General features: G+C 38.8%; 8 protein-coding genes and 1 long non-coding RNA gene across 10 annotated transcripts; 7 read left to right on the top strand and 2 right to left on the bottom strand.

The window, feature by feature from the left end:
- Positions 1 to 368: 368 nt before the first annotated feature.
- LOC111595670 lies at positions 369 to 1,086 on the top strand. The gene is made up of 3 exons (XM_023309494.2): positions 369 to 626; positions 693 to 860; positions 917 to 1,086. The coding sequence occupies exons 1-3, from the start codon at positions 420 to 422 to the stop codon at positions 1,064 to 1,066; spliced, it is 525 nt and encodes a 174-aa protein (XP_023165262.2). The 5' UTR covers positions 369 to 419; the 3' UTR covers positions 1,067 to 1,086.
- A 216-nt stretch (positions 1,087 to 1,302) lies between these two features.
- LOC111595669 (40S ribosomal protein S9) lies at positions 1,303 to 2,725 on the top strand. The gene is made up of 4 exons (XM_023309493.2): positions 1,303 to 1,382; positions 1,568 to 1,812; positions 1,999 to 2,185; positions 2,450 to 2,725. Exons 2-4 carry the CDS (start codon positions 1,590 to 1,592, stop codon positions 2,625 to 2,627), a joined length of 588 nt encoding a protein of 195 aa, XP_023165261.1. The 5' UTR covers positions 1,303 to 1,382; positions 1,568 to 1,589; the 3' UTR covers positions 2,628 to 2,725.
- Positions 2,726 to 2,955: 230 nt separating this feature from the next.
- On the top strand, positions 2,956 to 5,272 carry LOC111595668 (leucine-rich repeat-containing protein 59). The gene is made up of 4 exons (XM_023309492.2): positions 2,956 to 3,194; positions 3,712 to 3,771; positions 3,837 to 4,103; positions 4,165 to 5,272. Exons 1-4 carry the CDS (start codon positions 3,087 to 3,089, stop codon positions 4,723 to 4,725), a joined length of 996 nt encoding a protein of 331 aa, XP_023165260.2. The 5' UTR covers positions 2,956 to 3,086; the 3' UTR covers positions 4,726 to 5,272.
- Positions 5,273 to 6,710: 1,438 nt separating this feature from the next.
- Positions 6,711 to 17,313, top strand: LOC111595667 (proton-coupled amino acid transporter-like protein pathetic). The gene is made up of 8 exons (XM_023309491.2): positions 6,711 to 6,930; positions 12,856 to 12,913; positions 12,981 to 13,045; positions 14,884 to 14,979; positions 15,060 to 15,210; positions 15,275 to 16,077; positions 16,141 to 16,252; positions 16,324 to 17,313. Exons 2-8 carry the CDS (start codon positions 12,899 to 12,901, stop codon positions 16,492 to 16,494), a joined length of 1,413 nt encoding a protein of 470 aa, XP_023165259.1. The 5' UTR covers positions 6,711 to 6,930; positions 12,856 to 12,898; the 3' UTR covers positions 16,495 to 17,313.
- A 3,738-nt stretch (positions 17,314 to 21,051) lies between these two features.
- LOC111595653 lies at positions 21,052 to 22,389 on the top strand. Its single transcript, XM_023309476.2, has 5 exons — positions 21,052 to 21,208; positions 21,275 to 21,427; positions 21,516 to 21,765; positions 21,847 to 22,019; positions 22,083 to 22,389. Exons 1-5 carry the CDS (start codon positions 21,113 to 21,115, stop codon positions 22,149 to 22,151), a joined length of 741 nt encoding a protein of 246 aa, XP_023165244.2. The 5' UTR covers positions 21,052 to 21,112; the 3' UTR covers positions 22,152 to 22,389.
- A 471-nt stretch (positions 22,390 to 22,860) lies between these two features.
- Positions 22,861 to 23,896, top strand: LOC111595654. 2 transcript variants are annotated; one of them, XM_023309477.2, is made up of 3 exons: positions 22,861 to 22,951; positions 23,353 to 23,690; positions 23,761 to 23,896. In XM_023309477.2, exons 1-3 carry the CDS (start codon positions 22,877 to 22,879, stop codon positions 23,867 to 23,869), a joined length of 522 nt encoding a protein of 173 aa, XP_023165245.1. In that variant the 5' UTR covers positions 22,861 to 22,876; the 3' UTR covers positions 23,870 to 23,896. The 2 variants fall into 2 exon arrangements, with proteins under 2 accessions (XP_023165245.1, XP_030079628.1); XM_030223768.1 differs by lacking the exon at positions 22,861 to 22,951 and having other exon boundaries at positions 22,964 to 23,690.
- On the bottom strand, positions 23,568 to 23,965 carry LOC111595655. The gene is made up of 3 exons (XR_002751198.2): positions 23,923 to 23,965; positions 23,740 to 23,865; positions 23,568 to 23,645 (listed from the first exon to the last, which is right to left on the bottom strand). It is a non-coding gene; the product is annotated as an uncharacterized LOC111595655 (long non-coding RNA).
- An 84-nt stretch (positions 23,966 to 24,049) lies between these two features.
- LOC111595650 (nuclear polyadenylated RNA-binding protein 3) lies at positions 24,050 to 25,408 on the top strand. The gene is made up of 2 exons (XM_023309474.2): positions 24,050 to 24,586; positions 24,646 to 25,408. Exons 1-2 carry the CDS (start codon positions 24,144 to 24,146, stop codon positions 25,328 to 25,330), a joined length of 1,128 nt encoding a protein of 375 aa, XP_023165242.2. The 5' UTR covers positions 24,050 to 24,143; the 3' UTR covers positions 25,331 to 25,408.
- Positions 25,369 to 26,163, bottom strand: LOC111595652 (39S ribosomal protein L50, mitochondrial). The gene is made up of 3 exons (XM_023309475.2): positions 26,035 to 26,163; positions 25,880 to 25,971; positions 25,369 to 25,825 (listed from the first exon to the last, which is right to left on the bottom strand). Exons 1-3 carry the CDS (start codon positions 26,080 to 26,082, stop codon positions 25,384 to 25,386), a joined length of 582 nt encoding a protein of 193 aa, XP_023165243.1. The 5' UTR covers positions 26,083 to 26,163; the 3' UTR covers positions 25,369 to 25,383.
- Positions 26,164 to 26,251: the final 88 nt, after the last annotated feature.

The raw sequence follows: 26,251 nt of genomic DNA, 5'->3' as shown, positions 1-26,251 counted from the left end.
TTTTTGATACTCCCTTTTATGTCTGTCACTCTCTGTCTGTCTCTCTCTCTCTTTCTCTCACACTCTTCTTGTATCTTTCTTCTTAGTCGGTCTCTCTGTCGCTCTCTTTCACACTCTGTCTGGCTCAGCCGATCCAACCTACCCCACTTGGTTCCACCTCTATTCTTCATTATCTCTCTGTATACCCGATTCTCTCTCTTTCTAACTGTATTGCCTCGTTCTTAATTTAACCCGCTTTCTTTCTCCTGCTCTCATTTCTGCCGCAATTCAAATATAAATTTAAATATATATGTGTACTGAACAAATGTAAAAATAGGATTTAAGTGCATAGGTCGATTAGAGTGCAATTAGTTAACGATTCAGCAGTTTCAAAATTTTATTTCTGTATACAGTCGTCATTTATCATTAGGACGTAAAACATGTTTCGGTTAATTTTGTTATTGGTTATCCATTGCTCGACGCTGGGATGCCTGGCAAGAATCTTTATTTTTACCAAGGCCGAGTGCAGAACTTTGGACCCAGAGTTTTGTAACTTCGAAAGCTGCGAAATATTCAGTACAAATAATAAAACAAACTTAGATATTTATGTGAAAATGCATTACAAAAATCCAATCAATCAGGTTTCTGTAAGTAACTTGGGTGTTTCGCACATAATTAAATTATATTTCAGTATGTGATGTTCTTTTTTAAAGGTTGCTTTGGCTGCTTATAAAACTACGAGAAATAACCGCGTATCAATTTTTAATGAGACGATAGATTTCTGTTTGTTTATGCGTCAATCGTTCGCATCGAAGTTCTCAGCTATAGCCACGGGACCCATTCTAAAAATCTCGAATATAAATCACACATGTCCCTACCAGGTTTGTCGTGAGCTAAATTTTTTTAATCGACTAATATTTAACTTATTTTTGAACAGCATGATATAATCATCAAAGGAATTATAAATAATTTCAATTTCTTTTCCGGAATGCCCGCGCCAAAGGGGAATTACGTGTTGTATATGCGTGTGAGCGCATTTAAGAAATGGAAAGCTGAAGTACAATTTTATGCGCGTTCAGCTGTATAAAATTAATTTTTTATTTTATTTTTCTGCATAACACAATTTGATATTTAAAGCAAAATAAAAACGATTTACAAACTTACAACATTTTGAATTTTTCAACTCTTTTATGAACCGATAACAATAATAGTCATTTGCCATTCACACAAAAAAGTGCTACCAGACTGTTTCATTTAGTGGCAATAATTTCACTCCACACGTAACAGACTTTAACATTAATGCTAACATTAACAGCAGTCTCTCGTTGGTCAGCGGCTGTTAAGCAAATCTCCTCTCTAATTTCGGGTCGTTCTTTCTTTCAGCGTGAAACATCAAACCGGACGTACGTATAAATTGTGGTCCCCTGAATAATTGTGAAAATATTGAAAAATAAACTAGAGTATATTGAAATATTTGACTAATATGCCGGTTTAATAACCAAACAAGAGTTATTTCTTATAAACTATTGCAAATATGCAGGGATGCACGTTATATATAGTGATTAAAATCTAACCTCTAATTTTACAGTGTCGGTTGAATTGTTGGAATCATGGTTAACGGCCGCATACCCTCGGTCTTCTCTAAGACCTATGTGACTCCCCGTCGCCCCTATGAAAAGGCGCGTCTGGATCAGGAGTTGAAGATCATTGGCGAATATGGTCTGCGCAACAAGCGTGAAGTGTGGCGCGTCAAGTACGCCCTGGCCAAGATCCGTAAGGCTGCCCGTGAGCTGCTGACTTTGGATGAGAAAGACGAGAAGCGTCTTTTCCAAGGTAAGTTGTCAAACAATGTTTTGCCCAACTACTAACCTTGTCATGATGAACTGTATTAAAAAATATAATTCTGACACTTCTTGTCTGAACATACGTTGACGTTAACCAATACACACTGATTATAACTAAATAACAGTTACGATTCAGTTGAATAGAATTATTAACATAACAATTTGCATTATTTAGGTAATGCTCTGCTGCGTCGTTTGGTGCGCATTGGTGTCCTGGATGAGTCTCGCATGAAGCTCGATTACGTGCTCGGCTTGAAGATTGAGGACTTCTTGGAGCGTCGTCTGCAAACCCAGGTGTTCAAGCTTGGATTGGCCAAGTCTATCCATCATGCACGCGTGTTGATTCGTCAGCGTCACATTCGGTAAATTAACGCCAGGCAACAAATCTAATTGCTAAGAAATTAATGTTCAGTAAGACCACTTGGGAGTCGAACAAGCTCGAGAGTTTGCACCGGCTCTCAACGTCTTTTGGTCATGTTTGTTGATCACCCAGTTGTTCACACAGACCATAATGCAAAGCTGCATAGCGTAAGTTGCACTGAACAGTTTGCTCTAACTTTATAGTCACTGAGCTGAGTAAACCAACTTGAATGTACTAACATACTTTCTTGTTTAAATCGTTGCAGTGTGCGCAAGCAGGTGGTCAACATTCCATCATTCGTTGTGCGTCTGGATTCGCAGAAGCACATTGACTTCTCCCTGAAGTCGCCCTTCGGTGGCGGCCGTCCTGGACGTGTTAAGAGGAAGAACATGAAGAAGAACCAGGGTGGTGGTGCTGCTGCAGCCGAAGAAGAGGAGGACTAAACTGCCAGTCAGTTAATTTTTAATCAGAAAAAAATGGAAATATTTACAAAATAAATGTAAAGTCCTTAAGAAAAACAAGTTGGCTTTAATCTTCGATAGTGGTGGTGGTTTTTTGGCGTTGCCAGACTGTCGTACCGCTGAGCTAAATACACCATGTGTTTAGCTGTTGCATTTAGAAATGGAGCACTCAGAATTATTTTTGCTTTACAACTGAGGGAGTCATGTACAAAAGCTGTTTGAGCTTACATCGTGCACATTTGTGACGTCACTTTAATTGAACCGTGCAGCTCACGTAAAGCATTACCATCGCGTGCTTCATACCATGCGCCGGCAGTCTCTGAGCGGCTTTTGGCGAGTGCAGCTGTGTTTTGATTTTCATTTGGAGTAGTTGGCGTTCAAAATTGTGTCATAGTTGTGAGGAATTTAATATACAAAGTAAATAGCACACAGCTAGCAAATATGCCAAAAGTCGTCGACAAGGTAAAAGTGATGGTAAAGGAACGCGTCGAAGATGAAAACTGTGATCTAAGCCTTTCCGAGCTGACGGAAATACCAGTGCGTGAAATTGTAAGTAAACTATATGCTGCAGGACCACGATAAATTACAATAATATCGACGTATATGGCTAATTATCTTCTGCACTGAGCTGAATCTGGCCCTTCTGATGCGATTGCCACCGAACAAGTGCAAACAAAGCGCTGCCTACCATAAGTCTAGCCAGTTATTGCTTGTCTCGCTCGCACAGGCAGTTGAATACTGTTATTGTTGTTGTTGTTGCCTGGCTGCCGGCTGGTTTGCAATTAACGCTGACGTTGACTGCATTGCATTTACACTTGAGAGCGCCGCACGAGGAAGATGTATGTGTATGTATGTGTGTGTGAGTTTGCGTGTGTGTGCAGCCAAAAATGCTTCAGGGGGTTGATTTTTGTGATTTGGCAGCGCAGCTACCACCCCTCGGACACTGAGTGGCACGGGAAAATTGCCAAATATTGTATTTTACAGTTGTTGTCGGGGGTTTCTTTTTGGTTGTAGAACTTCCGGTTTGAAATTCAACTCATATTTAGTTCATATTTTACTTTCACAGGCTTCGTTCAAGCGGGTTATCTTCCTAGATCTCTCCAGCAATCGGCTGGTCACACTCGGCGTACGTTTCAAACACAAAAACACACAAATAAATTATTTAATGAGCATATGTTTACTGACCCATAGCGCAATTTTACCACGCTCACTCGGCTAATCAAGCTAGATCTGAGCAAGAACCAAATTCGAATTCTGCCTGATGACTTTGGTCAACTGGAGCAGTTGCGTCATTTGGACTTGTACAACAATTGCTTGGAGCATTTACCTTTGAGTTTTGGTCGACTGCGTCGCCTGCGCTATTTGGACTTGAAGGGCAATCCGTTGACGCCCGCCTGGCAGAAAATTGTGGGCTGCTGTTCAACGTTGAAGGACTGCCAACAGGCGGCCAAGAATACTGTAAGAAAAGTGGCCCTTCAGTTAAGTGGTTTTTCATGTACAATTTACTCACATTTTACAGGTGAACGTTTGTGCAAACTACAAGTCCGAATTCATTGAACGTGAACGTTTGGCCGCCCAGATGCGTCAAGCCAGCTCTTCACAAATGGCAGGGTCAGGAGATGGCGATGCCAGCTCCACGTCCAACCAGAGCACAAAGGCCAATGGCAGCGAGACATCCAAAAAGTCCGGCAAAGCCAATAAGAAATCAAAGTCCAAGAAATCAGGAGCTGCAGCTGAGAACGAGCTCACAATCAAACCAGTCAATGCAGGCTCCATTAAATCCACAACCAATCAAAAGAACAATCAAAAGAAGAAGCCCACAAACAGCAGCAACCGAAGGAAGTGGCTTACAACCATATCAGGCGTTGCTTTGTCATCGTTGATGACATTTTTGTTGCTCTTCATGATCAATGTGCTCATAATTTACATGATTATGTTCAAGAATCCGGACATTGCCGATAAGCTTGTTGAGTATATACCGCATCAATATCGCGACTGGATACTGACCAAGACGGAAATCTTTCGATTGCGCGTCACCGACTGGATCTCGGAGTTTCGCACCCCACCGGAGGAGCACTGACGATTCATTTATTTGAAGCCTTAGAGCGCGGGGCTTCAAATGGGTTAACAAAATGGACAAAAATCTGATGCATAGCGCGTGTGTGGAAAAGATTGAAAATTTTGGTTAAGTGGAGAGACCAACGCAACAACAACAAATTTGAAAGACCCCAATGTACTGCCATATATATGTATATTTAAGTATTTACGTCCATTGGCAAGAAATTTTTACCTCACATACTGAAGCAGACACTGACACACACACACACAGCACAGCATCAGAACTATATAATATAAATGAAATGAAAACTACTCTCAATCAATCACTTCTAACATTTACAATAGATCAAACAGAAACTCAATAGTAACTGAAAGACAGTTCCAAACTGGCAAACACATATAGAAACTACAGACACAGTCAACGTGCTTCACACGGCTATAAAACACTTATCTAACATACATATACACATGTACCAGACTCATAATATCTATGCAAATGCATTACGTAAGAATTTCTTGTGCAATTCACAAATTTTTTGTTTAAATCCCAGCTCAAGTTAGGATTGCATTGTATGGAGTTTATGATTTTATGCTAACAGATTTGAAATCTAATGTATAATATGCATTTTTTTGTTCTTATTCATAATCCAGTCTTTCGTTTAGTGCTGTAAACGGATCGCAAAGTGGTTTCATATAATTTTTATGCATAAACATTTTAAATTATATATTGTACGTCAAATATAACAAATGTATACAAAAGGATTCGCTGATTTTTGGAATAAACTTTTACATTTTAATAGATCGTAATATACAATTTGTCAAGACTTTCTAACTAACTTGTTTAACAGCTTTTATTTGTCATTGATCATCATTCAAGTTTATCGAAATCGAATGTCTAGATAATGGGAGCGAGTTTAAATATTTAACACATGTTTATCTATTTATTATAACGTTTAGTGGTACTTTAATGTGCTGATATCTGAAATGCTAGTCTCAGACTTAGTCTCACTGAAAGTCAACGAATTTGCATAAAAGGAAACTTTTAAAATGAAATTATATAATTATATACAAATTATATAATGTTCATAAGCCTCCTTTGATGACTTCTTGAAAGGGAGCTAAATTCAATGCCAAGGCACACGGCCTTATCACGTGTTTTCACCGCTATAAAAGAATAACGATTTTGTCACATATCTCACTTGGCTAACAATAATGACCAGCACAAAAAATTTAACATATGCGAATTTCACCAGATATAAATGGTCGTTTTGTTTATCAATCGAATGGAAATCCCCAGAATGATGACGTATATCACATGAATTTGTATACGAATCGTCATGACATTGCATTTTAATAGACAGATAAGTGAATGCCTTTGAACTTTTCTGAAATTGATCTGCACCTCAATATTTTGTGATTATAACTAATAATAATAGTATTTTTTTAAAATTATTATTATAATTGTAGAGAGGTTTTCAGCCCACTTTTTTGCTGACGCAATTGAGTTTGGATCTTTATCAGCAACGAAATAGGATGCCAGACGCGCTTCTATTTTAAAGTTTCGTGTTTCCGTTGAGAGAGAAAACTTTCAAAGAGTTTGGTTATGAAACATTTAAAGAAATTTCATCAGAAAATTAAGGGATTGCCTTCTTCATATGACGCTCCTCTGATGACTCGACCCGCTAGCAAAGAGGGTAGGTAGTGTACCAGCTCAACCTATTCTCCTGCATATATTCTCCTATTGTTTATCCTTCGTCTCTTTCTGTGCTAACTGCACTGTCAAGTCAAATTTGATATTGCTACCTTGAGAGAGAGAGAGAGAGAGAGAGCGCGAATGAGAGAGGAACAATTACATTCACTCTTTGTACTCAGTTGCTTCTGCGCATTCAGCATGCCGGTCGCGTGTATTCAGCTTAACGGAAACATTTTGGCGCGCTCTTTCCTATAAAACCGAGTAGTGTCGGCTCGCGCTGAGGTAGTTGCTGTGTGACTTAGGTGCCGCGTGGTCAATGTTTTGCGAGCGGTGCGGCAATTGCTAAACATTTTCAAGAACGTGTGAATCGTTCAACCTAATATTAGTTATTGTTAAAAAACAACAACGTTACATGAATCTGTTTATAAATACGAAAAAGAGCACACTAATCACTGTGTAAATTAAAAATCAATTTGTGTCCTTAGTTCAAGTGCCAATCAAAGGAAGGCAAAATTTAACGCAACAGTCAGCAGAGTAAGTACATACACGCGCGCACACACACACATATGCATATATATAAACATGTATACGTGTGTATGTTACATACAAGACCTTTTTAGTCGTGCATGCGAAGAGCATAAGCAAAAAAAAGTTTCAAGCACATGGCACAAATTTGGAGTCTAGAATTAGAAGACGGAATGCATGGAAATAGTAAAGCATTAAGATTGGATGATCAAATGCAAGAGAGTCGTTAACATGGCCCAATTAAGTATGTACAGTCTTTCTAAACTAATGAGCAAATGTCAGAATTACACAAGCGTGCACAGATGAAAGATACCCACAGACAGGCAGACATACAAAATGTGACCCAAAAATAAACACAAAAAATCTGTATGTCCAATTTGTTGGTTAAATCATTATTATTCAACGTATTCACGGGGCCTGCTGAACAACAAAAGATTAACGTCAATTATATTTCGATATTGTGTGGGTACGAGAATCCGTTGCATATTGTTATACAGTATTTTTAAACCATTTAAAGACCAACCACGAGATATGTATTCATACAAAGTCTGACAGGTCAAAAGAAAATTTCCCTTAACGTGTTGACACGCGCCTGCAACGTAAGCAAAACTGAGCAAGCGCTCGCTGCGCAGCTGACGTCGACAGCGACAGCAACAGCTACAGCGAAGCTGAAGCTTGACTGCCAGCTTTTGCACCTGTTCGCCCTTTAGTTCTTTCCACTTGCGTATTACGTTGTGGCGGCATTTTTGGCGACCTTTGACACACACTTCCGATTTGCATAGCATTTTCGAATCATTTTCATTAATGAATGAAATTTATATCACCTAACGGTTAACGACAATACAAATTAAGCGCGCGCTTTCTAATTCACCATTCGGTTGTGCAGAAATTGGTTTTGTTTGTTGTTGTTCGATTACAGATGGTGTAGCTGTTGTTGCTGTTGCCGTTGTGTGCATGAGCTTCATTAAAATTGTTGATGTGCCGTGTTTTTTCAACAGCTAAGTACGTAGTGTAGCTATAATTGAGCATTTAAAGGGAGAAATCGAACTGTGTATAGTGTCTAGGTATAGTACAGGTAAAAAAGGGCCACAACAATGTAAGTCAGCGCCGCGCCTTTGCACACAAATGCGAGCTGATGTGGAGAGGAGCCCTAGGATATTGCATTATTGAAAAAGCTCCTCAAATTGAACAAACAAGAGAATTAGAATCGACCATAAAATGTCAAATAATGCCGAAGCGACCTTCAGTGCTCAGCAAACACCTCAGCTTTATCTATTGTCATTCCGCAACCAACAATTTTCAATGTCGCGTGGCGCTATTGATTTTAGTGTGCTGCGATAATTAACATTAAAAAAGGCAAATGGAACAAAAGACGCAGTAAAATTTGTGACGTCAGCGTGCGAAAATATAAGGGCAAGAACTTTGTGCAGGGTCAACGTCAGCAACTGTTGTTGCGTGGGAAGCAATTGGATTTTTTCTCTTGGAAATGCAAATCTCTAATGATAAGCAAAATTTAGCTTAAGCTTTTTTTCATAGGAATTTATGCCACTAGCTGTTTGATAAGTAAAATAACTTGAATTGGGAATTGCATTCATTGAAGTTGCTAAAGAAATACACTTAAATATTTATTGTGAATAGTGTATAGAAATAAATAGTAAAATAGTAAATAGAAATAAATAATCCAATTTATAGAACTATATATGCCTGAGAGTTGGTCTGGGTGATAGGTTAAGTCCACAATGAGGATCAAGTAACTTTAAAATATATTCTGAATAGAATAGAATAGAGTATATCAATTGGAAATCCAACTTAAAGTTAGTCTTTGATCGATAAGCTATATAAGTGTCAAGAATCTTATATCTAGTATTAGTTTTTGCCTAGTTTGACAGTTCGGAAGCATAACTATGATAATTATAATCCTACCTTCTAGACCATTTAGACATCGAACCCTTTGCTTACTGTTATTATGGTGCTAGTTTCTGTTATAGCGCGAATTGACGTTTGTTCTTTACGATATGGTTTCTTGTTTGCCTGTCAATTTGTGCAAATTGTTTGCACGCGCCCTTACACTTGACTCGCCCTGCCTTGCCTTGGATTCTTAGTGGTAGAGAGTAGAAGCAGCTCGGCCTCAAGACAAATTGATTTATTTTTAGATGCAGCCAATTACCGTAACGACCACACAGCTCAGGTGGCATTTGCAACGTTATCACTCGCTCGCTGGTAAAAGAACCATCCCAGAAGTCGAGCCCTGTTTCAATTTATGCATGGGAATATGCATTTATCAGCTATTGTAAGCTATCTAGTATATAATCCGACTGCATTGATAAAGTACACGAATCTTATCTGCTTATGCAACGAAGCACTTGGATGCACTCTAATTGTTTATAGCTATGTCAGCTCCTACTGCACTTATCTACAAAATGGTAATTACCTATGAATTGCCTAACATTGTTGACGGCCCCAGTCGCATATATATATATATATATATATATATATATATGTATATATATTACGAAAGCATGCAGTTGCACTTTCAGAGCGAATCACGTGCTCGCAATGATAATAATAATATGGTTTTTATAAGTCGGTAAATGCTACCTGAAAACGACGGCTTTATTTGAACAGCAGATATAAAATTCTATTACCGACGTCATATACATATTGTTGATCTGAGACTAAAAGAGCGTAAATAAAAAATCCGATTAGACTTGCCTTTATTACGGTTACTACTACCACTGCCTCATTATATATTATAACGCTGTATTATAACGCTTTCACTGTAAACATTTTGAAACGTAATACTGTTATTGAAAAAGCCCGCTGAGGCTGGTTCGAATTCATAAAAATAACATTTCTGCTTACACAAATGCAACATAAGTCAGAGCAAAGATTTTCAGCTGATGAAATTTCTGCGAAACATTGCGCGTTCCCACATAAACTTGAAGCTAAATATAAACATAATTATTTTAGAGATATATAACTATACACACATACATAGTTGTACCACAATTCGACTTATGGCCAATTAAATAAACCTTCGTGAACTCCATTTCGTTTCGTATCTTATCAGTTTTTTTTTTTAAGAATTCTCGTTAATGATATCAGAAAATAACTATTTAATAAATTTTTTATTAATTCTATGATATATATCTAGCTGTGCATGTGGCTAACCAAATTTTGTTTCTAAAATTGGAACACGTGTGTTCGTTTTGTTTAGGGGCCTGGCTGTTTGCATCAGAGTGTGAGCGGACTCTGACAGCAGGATGCTGCGCTGAATTGCTCAGAGAGCAATGAGCAATGAGATGACGTCACATAGGCGCAACAGCGCGCTCTCTCTCCCTCTCTCTCTCTCTCTCTTAAAACTCTTGGAAACTATGCTGCAGAATGCTCTAAATGCCTTAGCTAACAGTGCACAACAGATGTGATTCAGTTAGGTAGATCTTAATGCGTTTTTACTCTTTGCTACGTCTTATTTCATTTTCTGTTGTTTTCGTTTGAATATTTTTCAATACAGTATGCTAAATTGGTTCAGTCTTTGTCAAAATTTCATTTTCAAGGTTGTTTCGCCTGAGAATTTGCAAAACGAATTTATTTTAGTCTTGTGGGCAGAGCATCGATGACTCTTTCCGAATTTATCATTGGCTAGCCAGCTTCAGAAACATGCACAATGTAGAAAATGCGACTGCTCCTCTTAACAGATATTTTAATCTTTACTTCTGCGACTACACGACATTTCCTCAACACACAATCAGCTTCAATTAAAGCAGGAAATTCACACACAATGCCAAAGATACTAAATGAGACTGAAAGTTAATTGAGATGATGAAATCGTGTGTATTTTTGGCAATTTCTAAGAAATTCCAATGAAATGACAGCCAGAACATTAAGTGAACTTTTAAAGGGCATCAATTTACTACATCTATCAGTATTATATATAGTTTTCACTTTTGTATATGTCATGCCGCAGTTTATATCTGTGCACGCAACACAATGTTGTTTTATGGTGGTTTTAGTTTTTTTTTATTTTATTTTTTTTTGGCACTGATATAAATCGATCCGTTATCTAAAGGTTACACGAAACCAGTTCTGGTCGGTTTTGCACTGTAACAAAGATAATAAATGAGACATGGGGGGACGTGTGATTGGACCTAAATATAACCGAAATCTAACATGAACAAGAACTCGAACTAAATAAACTGTGCCAATTTTAATAGACTCGCACTGGGTGAAGGTTCTTTCGTGTGTGCTGTTTAATACATGATGACTATATAAATATATATGTACCTATACATTTATATTTTTTTATATGTTCCTTCGGGTAATAGACCCCACTCTATATTGCCGCAAACACAATGTATTTCATTCATGCCGGCAAGTTCCGGATTCGATATGTTTTGATAGTGCTGCAGCAGTATCTTATCTGGTCCGTGATTTATCAGTGTTAGCGAATCAGCGACGTAAGCAATTGGTTCTCGATCATAAATTTATAAAATCTTAAGTCTTATGAAGCTACTGTTTAAGCAGATTTAAACTGCGGCTGTAGAGATTTGTTATTAAATAACGTTGTTTAATAACGAATTTCAAGAAAATTCGACTCGTGTTCACCTCCAATTTGGTTTCTGTCAGCTTACGTCTAGAGGTTCGTTCAACCTTGCTAAAAAATGTGCAAAAGTAAGCGGGATTCAAAATGATAAACAAAAGGCAATAAAGAACCGAAACATGAATAATGAAATATGTCTACGCGGCCGATTGAATATTCATGTAATTTGCCGAGAAAGCACATTTAACTTGCCATTTGATATATTACACATACGTAGTTATACTCAATGTGAAATTTGACGTACAGAAAAGCTTAGTTATGGCTACAGCTGAGCTCAACGTGCCGTCTATTCTCACTTCGTTTGAGCTACTAAATTTTGTCCAAGGCCAACAGAGTGTTAATAGCCAGCAGCTAAATTAGAAAGCCAAATTGTGACACCAAGCCAAAGTACAAGGCTGTTGTTATTGACGCATGCGACAAGCAAATGTGCCGCCCCCCAAAAACTTGTGACAATTTCACCACTCGATGATGTGAAATGTAGCACATGTGCAATGGCAGAGAACAAAATTCAATTTTTGCCACAGATTTAACTATATATTAATAATAGATCCGCAACGCGTAAACAAGTCCGCGTTTCGACTCTCATCAGCTCAGTGACAGGGCCAAAAGAACATTTTCGACAAACAAAACAGCTTGGGCACAGCTCGAGAGTTCATTGATAGCGCCCGAGGCGGTTCTAAATATAGAACTCATTAGATGGAATTTAAGTGGAATATAAAGAAATGAAGTGAATATAAGTTGTCATTCGCCGAGCCAATTGTCCAAGCAGACAAACATTTAAGTGCAAATCTCAACAACAAGCAGAACGAGTTGCAGTCGAGCTCAACTGACTGCATAATGCTCGTTCACTTCTTGCATTCAGCATCTATATTTTTGGATTTGCTTACCTCTAAAACGGTTGAAGGGATTGTTTTTTTCTTTGCTTTACCATGCTGTTGTCCAACTGTTGCTGCTCGAACTGAGGAACACGACTAAGAGGTGCAAGGAAAAAGTATAATATTTTCAATTTCAAGTCGATGAATGGCCAGACCGATACAGACCGTAGACAAAATCAATAGACTCTCATTGGATTTGGCGAACGAGCATCTAAAAAGCGAAGGGAATAAATTTCAATAAATTAAATCAAATGCCTTTTTCTCGTAAATTAAATGTGCGGTGGCCCACGAATCAATTAAAAGGCAATTGAACGCATAACATGTGGACAAATTAAAGACATTGTCCAGTCGATTGAAATTTGATCAAACCAACGTCTGCTGATTCAATCAGGCAAATTCTATTAATTCCTACGCATTCCAGCTGTAACTAATAATTTCTAACAATTCTTCTACTTGCAGACTGTGCACTGAGCGAAAATAGCAGTGAAATAACACAGACAAAATGGTGAACGTAATAGTGAGTATCCAAAGACTTTGATTATCGATTTGATTGTTGAACTAACATAATTGATGTTTGATTGCAGGACGGCAGCGCGAAGCATGCGCCGCAGGAAATGGAACAGTTCCTGCCCGGCGACGGTACCAACAAGTGAGTCTCTCTTTTAACAGATCTAATATGCTAACTAAATCAGCCGACAATTGCCTCTGCGTGCCAGGCAATTAAATGTAAGCTTAGCTAGACAAATTGCTGTACAATAATGCCGCCAAATGTCACACGGCTCACCAATTTGTCAGACGCCACAAAAATTAATTCAGTCATGGCGCGATATTTTGTGTGTACATATATATAGCTGATGATCGCAGTTATTAACTAAGCAGCAGCTGACCTATAATTGCAAACAATTGTCGGGCTTTAGTATATAGCGTCGACTCTGGACCTAGATCTAGTTATATACTTGTTTTAGACTAATCATATAGGTGCAATACTCAGCTGAAAGTCTACAAGGGAAAATACATAATTATATATATATATATATATATATATATATATACGTATATTGCTCTTTAGTCCAGGTTCAAACTTTGCAAGTATATTTTTCAAAACTCTTGACGTTGTCGTTATTATTTTAGTATTTGCGTGTTATTTACTATATTTTTCGAATGCAAATATTATTTTTCCCTCTCTCAATGCAAATATTTGAATGATAATTGAAAAACGTAATAAAAATATTGATGAACACGGGTAGAAACTGAGTTATCAGCTAACTGATAACAAATATATATTACACATATACATAAAATGTTGTAACGTACAAATTAAAATAAATTATTTTTCGGAAATACGAAAAGCATAAATCGGACATAATCAGGCAGACGACCTTTTAATATTATTTTTGTGAGCCAACCTTGCACTTCAAATGATAATACACAATTTAATGAGCTTATAATCAAACTGCTTTAACGAAAGCAATAATAAGAAGTAATATATATTTAAATATATATACAAATATGTATTCATATATATGTATATAGATTAATGCGTAGCCAAAGTAAAGACATCTTTTTATGTGTGGTTTGTTATTTGCTTATCAGACTATGCCACAGAAAGTTTGTGCAGGAAATGATTTTGAGGTTTTCAAGTAAATGACTAGATATATATTCAAGTGTATTTTAATTACATGTTCAAGCAGACAATCATGACAAAGCAGAAAATCCATAGAGATAACAATATTTCAAAGATCTTTAATATAATCAGCGACAAATTAAATTTATTTATATATATAATATATGTATATGTATATTTGCTTATTTTGCTTTAAAACTGACTTTCTTTCGTAATATATACTTAAAATATTTTAAATATTAAAAAAAATTGAAAATTGCATTAATTTTCATACACAGCCTAAAAGTAGGTAATGTTATTTTTTCTTATTTATATTTATGCTATTGCACAGTTGCAATACTTTATCAATCAAGCTGCCCGTGCATCAAATATATCATATTGAAAATAATTGAAACTATAAATTTAATTGATCAGCCTAAAAGTAGGCAATAATATTTTGTATTGTTTGCTGATTGCGGCTGATGCAATGCACGGGCAGCTTGCAATCAGGCTGAGCTCAACTGCAACCAACCGGCCAATCACAATTGGATCGCATTTATTGTCCAAATTCGGCTGCCAGTTGTTGTTTCTCTAGCGTTGCACACTTGAAAACTTTGAGTGAGACGCGTTGACGATAATTGCAGATGCAGCAATTCCAAAGCCGAAGAATTTCACTTACGACTGACGTATACAACATATATAAAGAAAATGGTGCACTCACTTGTAGCTTTTAGTTGTGACCAGTGTACAGATCGGTTAAGATACTAGCATGACAACGAGCGACTTAGAACCCACTCATGTGGAGCTGAGGTGGCATTGATACGAGCAAAGGCCAACTACCTTGGAACTTAACTAATTTTATTCTTATCGTTCTTCTTTTACAGATACAAGATTCAGCCACGCAAATCAGATGCCGAGCAGGCCTTGGCTAACAATGATTTCGATCCGTTCACAATGCGCGAAAATGAGCATCCCACTACGTAAGTCCCCAGCAGCCACATAAGGACCATCTCAACTCTCTCTCTTTGACACTCACTCTCTCTGTCTTATTTCACTTTAGTGATAATGAAACTTTGACGCATTTGCTGAAGGCCTCATTGGGTACTGGCATTTTGGGCATGCCATTTGCGTTTATGTACTCGGGCTTGGTTATGGGCATCATTGCCACCATCTTCACTGCCTTTATCTGCACGCACTGCAGTTACGTGCTGGTTAGTATCTATAGAGTCCAAAAACATCTGAGTAGAGCTTGGTTATTAATGACTTTATCTGCAGGTCAAATGCGGTCACAAGCTGTACTATAAGACTCGTCGCACCAAGATGACATTCGCTGAAATCGCAGAGGCTGCATTCCAGAAGGGTCCAAAGAGCCTGCGTGGCTTTGCGCCCGTGGCAAAGTTTTCCATATTGTTTGGCTTGTTTCTGACCTATTTTGGCACCTGTTCCGTCTATACGGTCATTGTAGCCAAGAACTTTGAGCAAGTGCTGGTGCATTGGCTGGGACGCGATATTGAGCCACGTGTGATCATCTGCATAATGCTCGTGCCATTGATCTTGATTGCCTGGGTGCCCAATCTCAAGTACCTCGCGCCCGTTTCGATGGTTGCCAATGTATTCATGGGTCTCGGCTTGGGCATCACATTCTACTATCTGGTCCAGGATCTGCCACCAATTGAGGAACGTTCCCTGTTTACTCTGTCTACCTTGCCCGCCTTCTTCTCCATAACTATTTTTGCCATGGAAGCAATTGGTGTGGTCATGCCGCTGGAAAACAATATGAAGACACCAAAGAACTTCCTTGGCATTTGCGGTGTTCTCAGCCAGGGCATGTCAGGTGTTACACTGATCTACATGCTCCTCGGCTTCCTTGGCTATCTGCGCTATGGCAACGAAACCGGCGAGAGCATCACATTGAATCTCCCCATCGAGGAATGGCCTGCCCAGGCCGTGAAGGTATTGATTGCCCTGGCTGTCTATTGCACATTTGGACTGCAGTTCTTCGTGTGCCTGGAGATTGTCTGGGATGCCATCAAGGAGCGCTGCACCAAGCGTCCAATATTCGTCAACTATGTGCTGCGGTAAGCTAAGATAACATATTCCACAAGTTCCCTGGCCTTATAGTCTCTGATATATACTTGTAGCACCGTTTTGGTAACTGCTGCTGTAGTGCTGGCCATTTCAGTGCCAACCATAGCGCCATTTATGGGTCTTATTGGCGCCTTCTGCTTCTCCATACTCGGCTTGATCTTTCCGGTAAGTGCTACCTCAACAGTTTGAGCTATGAACAACCGAAACTAAACAAATGAATCGTTATCTCATCTTAGGTTATCATTGAGCTTGTTGTGCACTGGGATTCCGGGTTTGGTCCTGGCAATTGGATACTGTGGAAGAATATCATCATCATGTTGTGCGGCGTTGGCGCCCTTATCTTTGGTTCACTCTCAGCCATTCAGGACATCATGAAGGTTTACAGCGGATCCACGGAAGCCCAATAAATTGGGCAAATGAGAATATATGGAAATAATCTACTGTGCATAACACAAAAAAAAAAATAACAACAAAAGAATCGTAATGCAAACAGTGCTATACCTAGGGATGTATATTTATATATATATATATATTTATATCTATATATATATTTACTATATACACTATTCGTATACCATTTGATGAGAAATATACTTTTTAGTGTAGTTTGTAGCAGGAGCCGGCCGGGATTAGCTCTGTTTATTTCCTAGAAATCTAACTATTGTTAGATGTAAAAAAAACAACAAAGTAATAAAACTGCGCCCACAGTTTGTACATTTTTCATGAAAGAAGAAGCGCATAGCTAAACTATTAGTACACCTAGTTTTAACTATATATTCGAGTGCCTAACTAGCACACACACAGCACCAAAACTGTCCGTTTTAGCACGTTTTAGTACACATGCGAATGCAATTATATAAAGAAAAATGAGAAAATAGCTTAAACTTAAATGTATATTAATTGTTGAGTACATTTTAGTACCAATTCTATAAAGTTAACTAGCTTAAAAGCTCAAGGATTGAGACATACACATGAAAGTTTTATTGATCTTAGTGTAAAATCGCAACGAGCTAAACAGATTTTGATAGCACTTTCTTCCTCTTCCTCTGTCCGTCTATTTCACTCGCTTTCTCTCTGTTCTAAAAGAGTATTACGAAAACATAAACAAAAAGAAAAACCAAAATTTGCAAACATTTACAATATTTTTTTAGCATGTTTAGTTTATAAGCAATACGATTTGGTTCTAGGTCTCCTTGAGGCCTTGCAAGCCATTCAAAAAAAAAAAAGACTTAGTTTTGTATATATATTTTGCAGAGGTTTTCAGGGAGTACATCCAAGCAAAAAATACATTGAGTTACTCAAATTATATATTTTTTTATACAAACTTATGTAGTTACAAAAACCAAAAAAAAAACCTGGAAAATGAGAGAAAAATATTCAATTTACGATATTCTTAATGCATACTTCATTTTTGTTGCTTAACAATTGTATTTTTAAACATATAGCTTTAAAAACAAGAATATTTAACTATTAAATATAAAAAGAAAAACAAATATTACATCAAAATCGAAACGAAGTAAAAAGCACTTTTTGCATTTAAACCATTTTTGTGCACTGAAAAAAAAACAAGCAACGAAATTGATTCAACTATGATGTGGAAAGTTAACTTATGTCTTAGTTCGCTAATTCTGTCAATTGCTTAGATGACTACGATATAGCAGATATTGTATATAGTAATATATGCCATGTATGAAAAGCTCTATGTAAAAACTTGTCCAAGAAATGAGCTAAATTTGATATAATTGTTTAATTTTTTGAAAAGTGTTTTAGATTCAAGCAACAACAACAACAATAGCAAAATAAAAACGAGTTAATTATTATATAAATAATATTTGTTTAACGTTGGATGGAATATATAAGTAGGCGTTACCTTGACTAGGGTCATCTTGAAACTGTCCAATCAGGGTATATTAGTTTGGATTGGGCGTATGCTAGAGGCAATTGAACTGAATTGGCTAAGCCAAGCTCGCAACGTATAAGATCTAGGAACATTAAATTTTAAAGAAATTGCTTTTAAAAAAGTATTTTATACAAATATCTCGACCAATTTTATAACTTGAACTATCTATTTTTGTATATAGATTCTCTTTTAGTATAAATCAAATACGTACTAAAGAAATATCGGCTAACCTTTTCAAATCTCTACCAAAATCAGTAAAGCAATTGCCCACCACAATGGTAGGGGTATTTTCTAGTCGTGCACCTCCGTCTACCGCACTCTTTGTCGTTTTTGACAACCTTACTTAATTGATCAATGCTGCAGCACGTGGTGCAAAATATACAAAATTGAAGAAATTATTAAAAATTTTCAAATCATGCGTTAATTGGCATCAACTGCACACACACACACACACATACATACACACATAAAGACACAGATTTTTAGGTGCCAGAGCATGTCTGATTGCAAATTGAATTCGAGACGGTCAAAGCAGAAATTATCAATTGGCAATTGGCTTTAAAGGCAATTGAACCTGATTGTGGGCCAATTTGGGTAACCTTTGAGTCAATGCGCTGTGCGATGCGCTCTGGAGGCCATTGCCGAGCCACTCTAATACTTCGTAACGCTCTCAACAATTGAGTTGTGCCTGGAGAGCATTTCGTGTTATTGGCTTGTCACTTTTGTTATTTTGCGACAGTTTCGAAAGGTTTTGTTGTTTTTCTTCGGTGGACGTGGGAATGTTGTCTAGGAAATCCTTGAAATGGAAGCGGCTCCAATTTGTTATAGATTGCAGAAGGAAAAACGCTCCAGGAAACCCTCGGCTGCTAACCAATTAGCGCATGACTCGAGTGTTCAGTCACAAAGATGATTTGCTACCAATTGAGAGCTGCCCACAACGACACTCAGTCTGGGCTAGTTGGAGTCGAAGTTATTCCAAGGTCGACGGCGATTTAAAATCATTAATCTTTAATTGTCATCAGCGTCGCGTTTTGTATTGTCAATGGGATGCTGTGCACGTTGATTGTTGCATCTTGATTTCATTTGATGGCGTCAAGGTCAGCTGCAATAGAAGCCCCCTGCCAGAAGCTGCTCCGATTTGTGGTTTAGGTTTCCGCTCTTGTAATTGGTAATGTAAAACCATTTACAGCCATTGTGTAACTGCGATAATTATCTTGTAAAGTACATGAGCTGCTTTTGTGTCTGGCATTTCAAATGCGAAGTCATCAGTTTCGGCGTCTTTGTGAGCCATTCTTAGCTTTCACTTCAGCGGGCTCACGTGGTATGATTGTCTATGGGCTGTCATTCGCAGATCATATGCAATTGGAATTTTAAATGCAAGTTGCGTGGGAATATGGCAATAGCAATACCTAGTTATGAATACAGATCAAAAACGTGATTCGAACTTCTAAGATCACAATTCACATTTCACTTTCACAATAGCTTCAAGGTCCCCAAAGATGAGCCCTTCAGCAGCTGAGTGCCAGCTGCGAGCGCTAGACAAACTGTACAAATATTTATAATAACAACAAAAACAATCAATAAACTTAAAAACATTATAGAAAATTGTTCAACTGATGCGCAATCAACAACAAAGTCCAACTGCTCAATTCACAAAAACAATAACAAACATTCACTTTCAAAAGACGAGCGTTTGCCCTGTCCGAATAAAAGTGTAAGCGAAAATGGACAAAAATTTAGCAAAAAATAAAAATAAAATACTAAACCAATTATTATTATGCATAACAAAGATATCGACAGCCAAATATTGAAAGTTTCAAGTGAAGTAGCCCGTCCAATCGACCCTAACGATTCGGTTCATCATCAACGCCAACCTGCCCAGTAAACAACAAGATTAATTAATTACTTTGCTCAAAATGTATATTGTTTTATGTTTTTATGTTATTATTTATATTTTTCTGCCTTTGTTACCACTTTGGCTTGAACAAATGAAGCGCAAAATATTAAATGGCAACTAATTTTGTGTCTGGGCTTCAATGTAAAAGCCATAGGAAATGTCTGAAAATCGCTCACAAGCCAAATGCAGCAGCTGCAATACCCTGTAATTCAAAGTATGCTGTGTGAGGTTAATTATCTGAATTGAGTAAGTAGAAATATATTAAAATGGCCGACTGTGTTTTTGTCTCCCATTTCAGCTCTATTTGTCTCTCATCCTCTTTCTCCCTCTCTCTCACACTCACTCTCTCTCCCTCTATCTGTCTGTTTCTTCCCTCTTTATGTCTATCTGACTCTCTCTCTATGTTTCTGTCTTTCTCTTTCCCTCTTTCTACCTCTACCTCTCCCTCGGTCCCTCCCTGTCTCTCTTTCTCTCTTGGTCTCTCCCTCTGTCTTTCACGCTCTCTTTCTCTCTCACTCTAAGCTTCTCTCTCCCTCTCAGTCTTTCTCTCTCACTTACTCTTTCTCTCCCTGTCTTTGTCTCTCCCTCTTTTCATCTCTCACCCCGTCTCTCTTATCTATCTCTCTATCTATCTAGTATAGCCTATAGGATATCTTAACGTCTAGCACACTCGACTAGATCACTTTTACTATCGTGTATTTTGGGCAATCTTCAGATTATGCCAGCAACAGCATCATCTTGGCGATGATTGTCGTGCCAAGCCACCACGTGATGCCAGCAGCTAACCAACTGCTGTTATTGTTGTTGTTACTGTTGTTGTCGTCGGCAGAGGCAATAGCAGCAGAGGCAGCAACAGCGGCAGCAGAGGGCACCTGGTTGGCTGATGATGGTGGGCACCCGCCACAGATCAGCGCGCTTTGTGCATTTGCATTCATTATGTTTGGCACCGTCGACGCGGCCACAACACAGTTCCAACTCTCGCAATCTGAAAGATCTTCGCCATTCAAAATTGTCACTTCTTCTAAATTCTTAAGCCGACTTACGAGACAAGTGTGTGTGGGTGAATCTGTGTGTGTTGGAATTTGAAAAATGCTTGAAATGTGGATTTGTATAACAAGCTGCTGACACTTGTTTGACAAGAGCTAGAGTTCAGAGTTGACCTTTAGCTACAACATTTAACTTTAAATTGTATGCAATAAATAAAAAAAATATATAAATAAATAACACAATGTTATCGCCACGTTTTTGCCACATAATTGTGCTGGTGAGCCTGGGCGCAGCTGCCTTTGCCGAGGAGTCAATAAATGCGGAACGCAACCACAAGGTGGGTAGAGGCCACAGTAACTATGCAAATAGCTGCAGTCATAAATAATCCGAAAACCAATTAAAGAAACGTCAAATCTATCGAGAGCAAGTGCTGCCACATGCGGGTGGCAAGATACCCGACACCGCCTTCGAGACCGATCGCTTGTTTCTGAACCGTTTGCAAAAGGAGGGCATCTCGGTGCCAGATGGCATCGTGCCAGAGCAACGCAATCCACAGGTAATCAATCTAACTAATGGGATACATATATATGGGTATATCATTTCAGCACACTTTATAATTAATTATATATATATTTAATGAATAGGTTTATCAATACTATAACAAACCCATGCGCACCGTTTACCACATAGCGCTCAGCTCCGATGGCCGCTACACGCCACGAGAAGGTCGCTATCAGTATCGTCAGGTGCCCAGCGTAGAGACTACCTATCTGTATCCGCAGGCTGTGGGTCATCCGTATGTGTTCGTGCCGCCCAAGCATGCATTGCCCAGCTATCGTCAACTGCAGCTGCATAATCCGTTGCTCAATCAAGTGAAATTCCAGCCTAAGAAAGGTGAGCCAAGCAATTATTTTTCTCCATTTTTTATGTTTTCGTTACGCCTTGTTGCACTTAACATTTATGTGGCTTGTGCAGTGCCCAATTTTCTGGAACTGGCGCCCACCGTGGGCAAGAGCCATGCATCCAGCTCATCAGCGAAGGCACAGTCCTATCAAAATGTGAATCTGTTGCATGGCCAAGTGCTGCCTGCCTTCAAGAAAACCGCCGGTGGGAGTAAGACCTATGTGGATAGCTATGGCAAGACTCACGTAAGCGCAACCTTTATGACACCATTATGAATCATCAACTCCACCTCAAACTCTTTATTGCAGCTCTTTAGTGAATTTGATGATTTGCTTAACAAGCTCGACTTGAATCCAGCAGGACAAAAGTTGTATTAGTTTGCTATTTTTGTTTCCTAAGCGCATAAATTATAAGCCTAAGTTAAGCCAGAACAATAGAAAACTCGTGACAATATTTGAAGCTTCGTTTATAGAGTATTAAATGCTCATTATAACAATGCCAATTACGAACCGTTTACACGCAGTTTAATTATCTTAACCAAGTTGAATGTACTTTCTATTCATTGTTATTACACTCAATCATACCATATTTAATAACTATTTCTTGCATTTAAGTCAGCCGAAAATTTGTTAAGCGTAAAAAATTGTTTGCTTGCAAAATAAACCATATTGCATTATGCTTTCCTACACAAGCTATATAAATGCAATAACTACTTACATATGCATAAGATACTTATGCTTATCATCGTTATACCTAAAGTTTTACTGTACTATTTAGGCGGTGCGATCTGTTTGTTCAATTGCAAAGCAAAAATACAAAAAAAGCTTAGAAAAGCAGCTTCCAAAAATCGAAAGTTGAACAGCCGAGCAGCTAACGAAAGACCGAATCACGAAGCAAAAACACGAGCCACGCTTACCGTTAGAAATCGTTCATGGTACCCTTGAAAGCTTGCACGACGACAGCAGCGGCGGCTCAAGTGGACGCCGCTTGGAAAAACTGCACTTCAGCTTCAGTGCGATTTTCAAACTGAACGCAGACGGTTGAACCAATCCCAGAACTGCAAATAAACAAAACCTGATCCTCAAACCTTAAAAAAACAGACATGTTGAAGCAACAGACGATGCTGGCAGCGCTGCTGCTGCTTGTGGCTGGCCCAGCGATGGCCATTGAAGTGCAGGTTAGTCTGGGACGATAATTAGTTAGTCAACAGATATCGATAAAGCATAATGATGAGCTGCAATTAGTCTAAAAAATCAAACCAGGGAACAGCACAGTTCCCGCCTCGCATTGGTTTGGCACGCGTGGCTGTATCTTACCACGCGACGTTGTGCTCGACGTTCACTTTTGACCCAAAAATTGTAACATGCAATTGAGGCAAACAGCAGCACGAAACACACATATACACATATGCTCATAACAACAGCAACACACATGTTTAATTGTTTGCTAATAATGAGCGGCCTGCCACTTGGGGGGAGTTGGAGACTCAAAGACTCGGAGAGTGCGGAACCGGTTACCGCACAAGTCTTTGGGTTACGCAATTTGCAGCATTTGATATGTTTACTTATGTTGCTGCAGAAATTTGGACACCTGTTTAATCCACCACAACCAGAGCATCATGAGCGGCACGAAGATAAACAGGATCTGAATAAAATACCAGGAGTGGCAGGCGTTGATTATCCGATTTACCATGAAGTGCCGCACACGCAATTCAGCTGCCACAATGTGCCTGCCGTTCCGGGCATGTATGCAAATGTGGAGACCGGATGCCAGGCTTATCACGTATGTCACGACGGTCGGGAGGGACACCAGGGCGCCTCGTTCCTCTGCACAAACGGCACTATATTCAATCAGAAAGAATTTGCCTGCGACTGGTGGTACAATGTGAAATGCGAGGAGGCCATCAGCCTTTATCAGTAAGTCTGTTGGAAATATTATTAAATCTTATAATATTTGATTTATCACCATTGCTTAATTAATACTCAGCTTAAATGCGGATCCGGAGCATAATCCCTATGTGCCCAAAAAGAAGCCTGAGTTGGAACAAGAGGCACATGTGCCACATGATGCTCATGGATTTTTGATACACGCCTAAATACTAAAACGTATTATATAACTAATTATTTAATTGTTATATTTCATATTTACGACAATAAACTTCGATTCCAATTTAGAACATTTTCATAATTTTTAGAGCCTTTTGTAACGGTCATATCGCTTAAATTCTTATCGACTTACTGATGTATCGATAGTTTTTGATCGGCTCTATATTTATATCGATACCCGGTAATTACCATCACAACACAAATTGTTTTTACAGCTGCACTGCCAATTTAAATCAAAATACATTTGGACGTTATTAAAGTAGAATGGCTACTCATCGCGATCCAAGCTCAACGGGCTACAACATTGCCCGAGATCCCAATTTGGTAAAGAATCGAATCTTTATTGGAAATCTGCCCATTTGTACACGAGAGGAGCTGGAAAGCATCTGCCATCCATATGGAAAAGTGTTGGGATCGTTGGTGCAAAAAAACTTTGGTTTTGTGCAGTTCGAAAACGAAGAAATTGCCAATAAATGTGCGGCTGCTTTAAATAAATCTACATTCAAGTCAAAGGCGCTAACAGTGCGAAATGCGAGCATCAAACCGAAAGCGATCAATGCAAATGCAAAGAAGATGAATATAAACGCACAGATTCAAGGCGGTATTCCAATGGCCGTGCAGGGCGGGATTGTTATGTCCGCCGCTGCTGCTGCTACCGTTGTGCCCATTAATGACTGCGAAATAATTGTGGTGAATCGTGAGAATACGTGAGTATACATATTGCCCTGTTAAATCATCTGCTAACCGACTTACCTCTCAACTACAGAAAGTACGCAGAGTTCATTGAAGACCGCTTGAGAAAGGCTGGCATGCGAGTAGATGTGCTCTTTCCCAATGAGGATGTTATGCTGAGTCAAGTGCTCAGCAATATATCAGCACGCGGTTGTCTCTACGCCGTGCTGGTGACCCCACAGCATGAAGCTCTAAATAGCATTACAGTCAATATATTATATGGAGTGCCCGCCGAACATCGCAATATGCCATTGGATGATGCCATCGCACTCATTGCCACTGACTTCCGATCGAAGAAGCAACGAGACGCGTTAAACGCTTCCCAGCTGCACCCCAACCAGAGCAGACATCCAGATCCAATGCAGCAATTAATCGATATGCTCGCGGACAACCGACAGTTGACGGGTTTGCAATATGAATGCATAATCAAATATTTAGAGGAGCAGCGGGAGCAACAGTTAAAGTTGGAGTTGGGCGAAGCAAATGCCTTGGCCAAGCTGCAAGCGCCCGATCCAGAAATGGAGCTGCAAAAGAGGATTCTCAGTGTTATGAATAAGCCATCCGTGACAGAGATCAGCTGTGAAATTATGTATCCCACATTTGAAGTAGCTAGAGCAGATAACCGTCTGATGGAATTGCTGAAGGATTCGAGGGTTATGTCAGCGTTGGAAAGCCTTTACAATTCGGATCTGACGGAGACAGTGTCTCAATACTTATAGAACGTAACACTTTATTATTAATTATAATCAGCAAATAGAATTAACAAATTAAACTAAGGCCATGACCGCTTTGCCTCATGTCCCTCATATTTGTGTCGATACTTGAGTCCTGTAACCAAAGTGGAGCTCTTTGGAAAAGCAGTTTGTCCATTGAACTTTGTATCTGTGTCCGGGTGGAAACGCAAGTATTCATATTGTATGTGCAAATTCTCTGGCAAATCGATGCGTTTCAGCGCATCCAGCGGCACAGTAGTGTCTACCACCTTCTCGTAAAATGCGATAACATCGGCCACTGTGGACATCTCGTGTACCTGCGAATTGGGCACACCATGCTGAAGTTCCTGGAAGCATGCCGATAGAAACTTGAACTTTTCCTCTAAGTTAGATAATTGTCGCTGGTCTCCGCCATTGGCCATCTGCAATTTGGCAGCCAAGGCACGAACACGGCTCGCTGCATCAGTAGTAGGTGAGTATGGTTTATTTGGACGAAGGAAACTGCAATCAATTGAAATCTTTAACATTTAATCATTACTTAGGAATAATATTTACCCTTTCGCAGCAAGAGATTTACCAACAGCCGCTAATGTTTTGCCTTTTGTCTGCTTCGATGAAGCATAACTTCTCTGCAGGTTGGGCACAAGCTATGGGTGGGTTTTCGAATTACAATAAGTTCTTTTTAAGGCTTACAGGTCAAATTTACTCACATTTTGTGGCACAAGTAAAAAACCTTTACGTAAATTTACCGCTGCCATTATTTTAGTGCTGCAAAGCAGATATTTTAAAGCGTTGCGTCGATGCCGTTGTGCAGCCCTCAGTAGCTGTCATAAAATGTTTTACGTAATCGATAACATTTCAACGAGATTTTCTATGACATTTGTTTAAATACTTTTTAAGCTCTGTGAAGCCTACTGGAGTCGTTTA

This window comes from Drosophila hydei, unplaced genomic scaffold (genome assembly GCF_003285905.1).
Source record: "Drosophila hydei strain 15085-1641.00,03,60 unplaced genomic scaffold, DhydRS2 tig00000001-arrow-pilon, whole genome shotgun sequence".
In the NCBI taxonomy this organism is placed as follows: domain Eukaryota; kingdom Metazoa; phylum Arthropoda; class Insecta; order Diptera; family Drosophilidae; genus Drosophila; species Drosophila hydei.
Note: the sequence above shows the minus strand (reverse complement) of the source record. Positions and strands in the feature narration are given on the sequence as shown.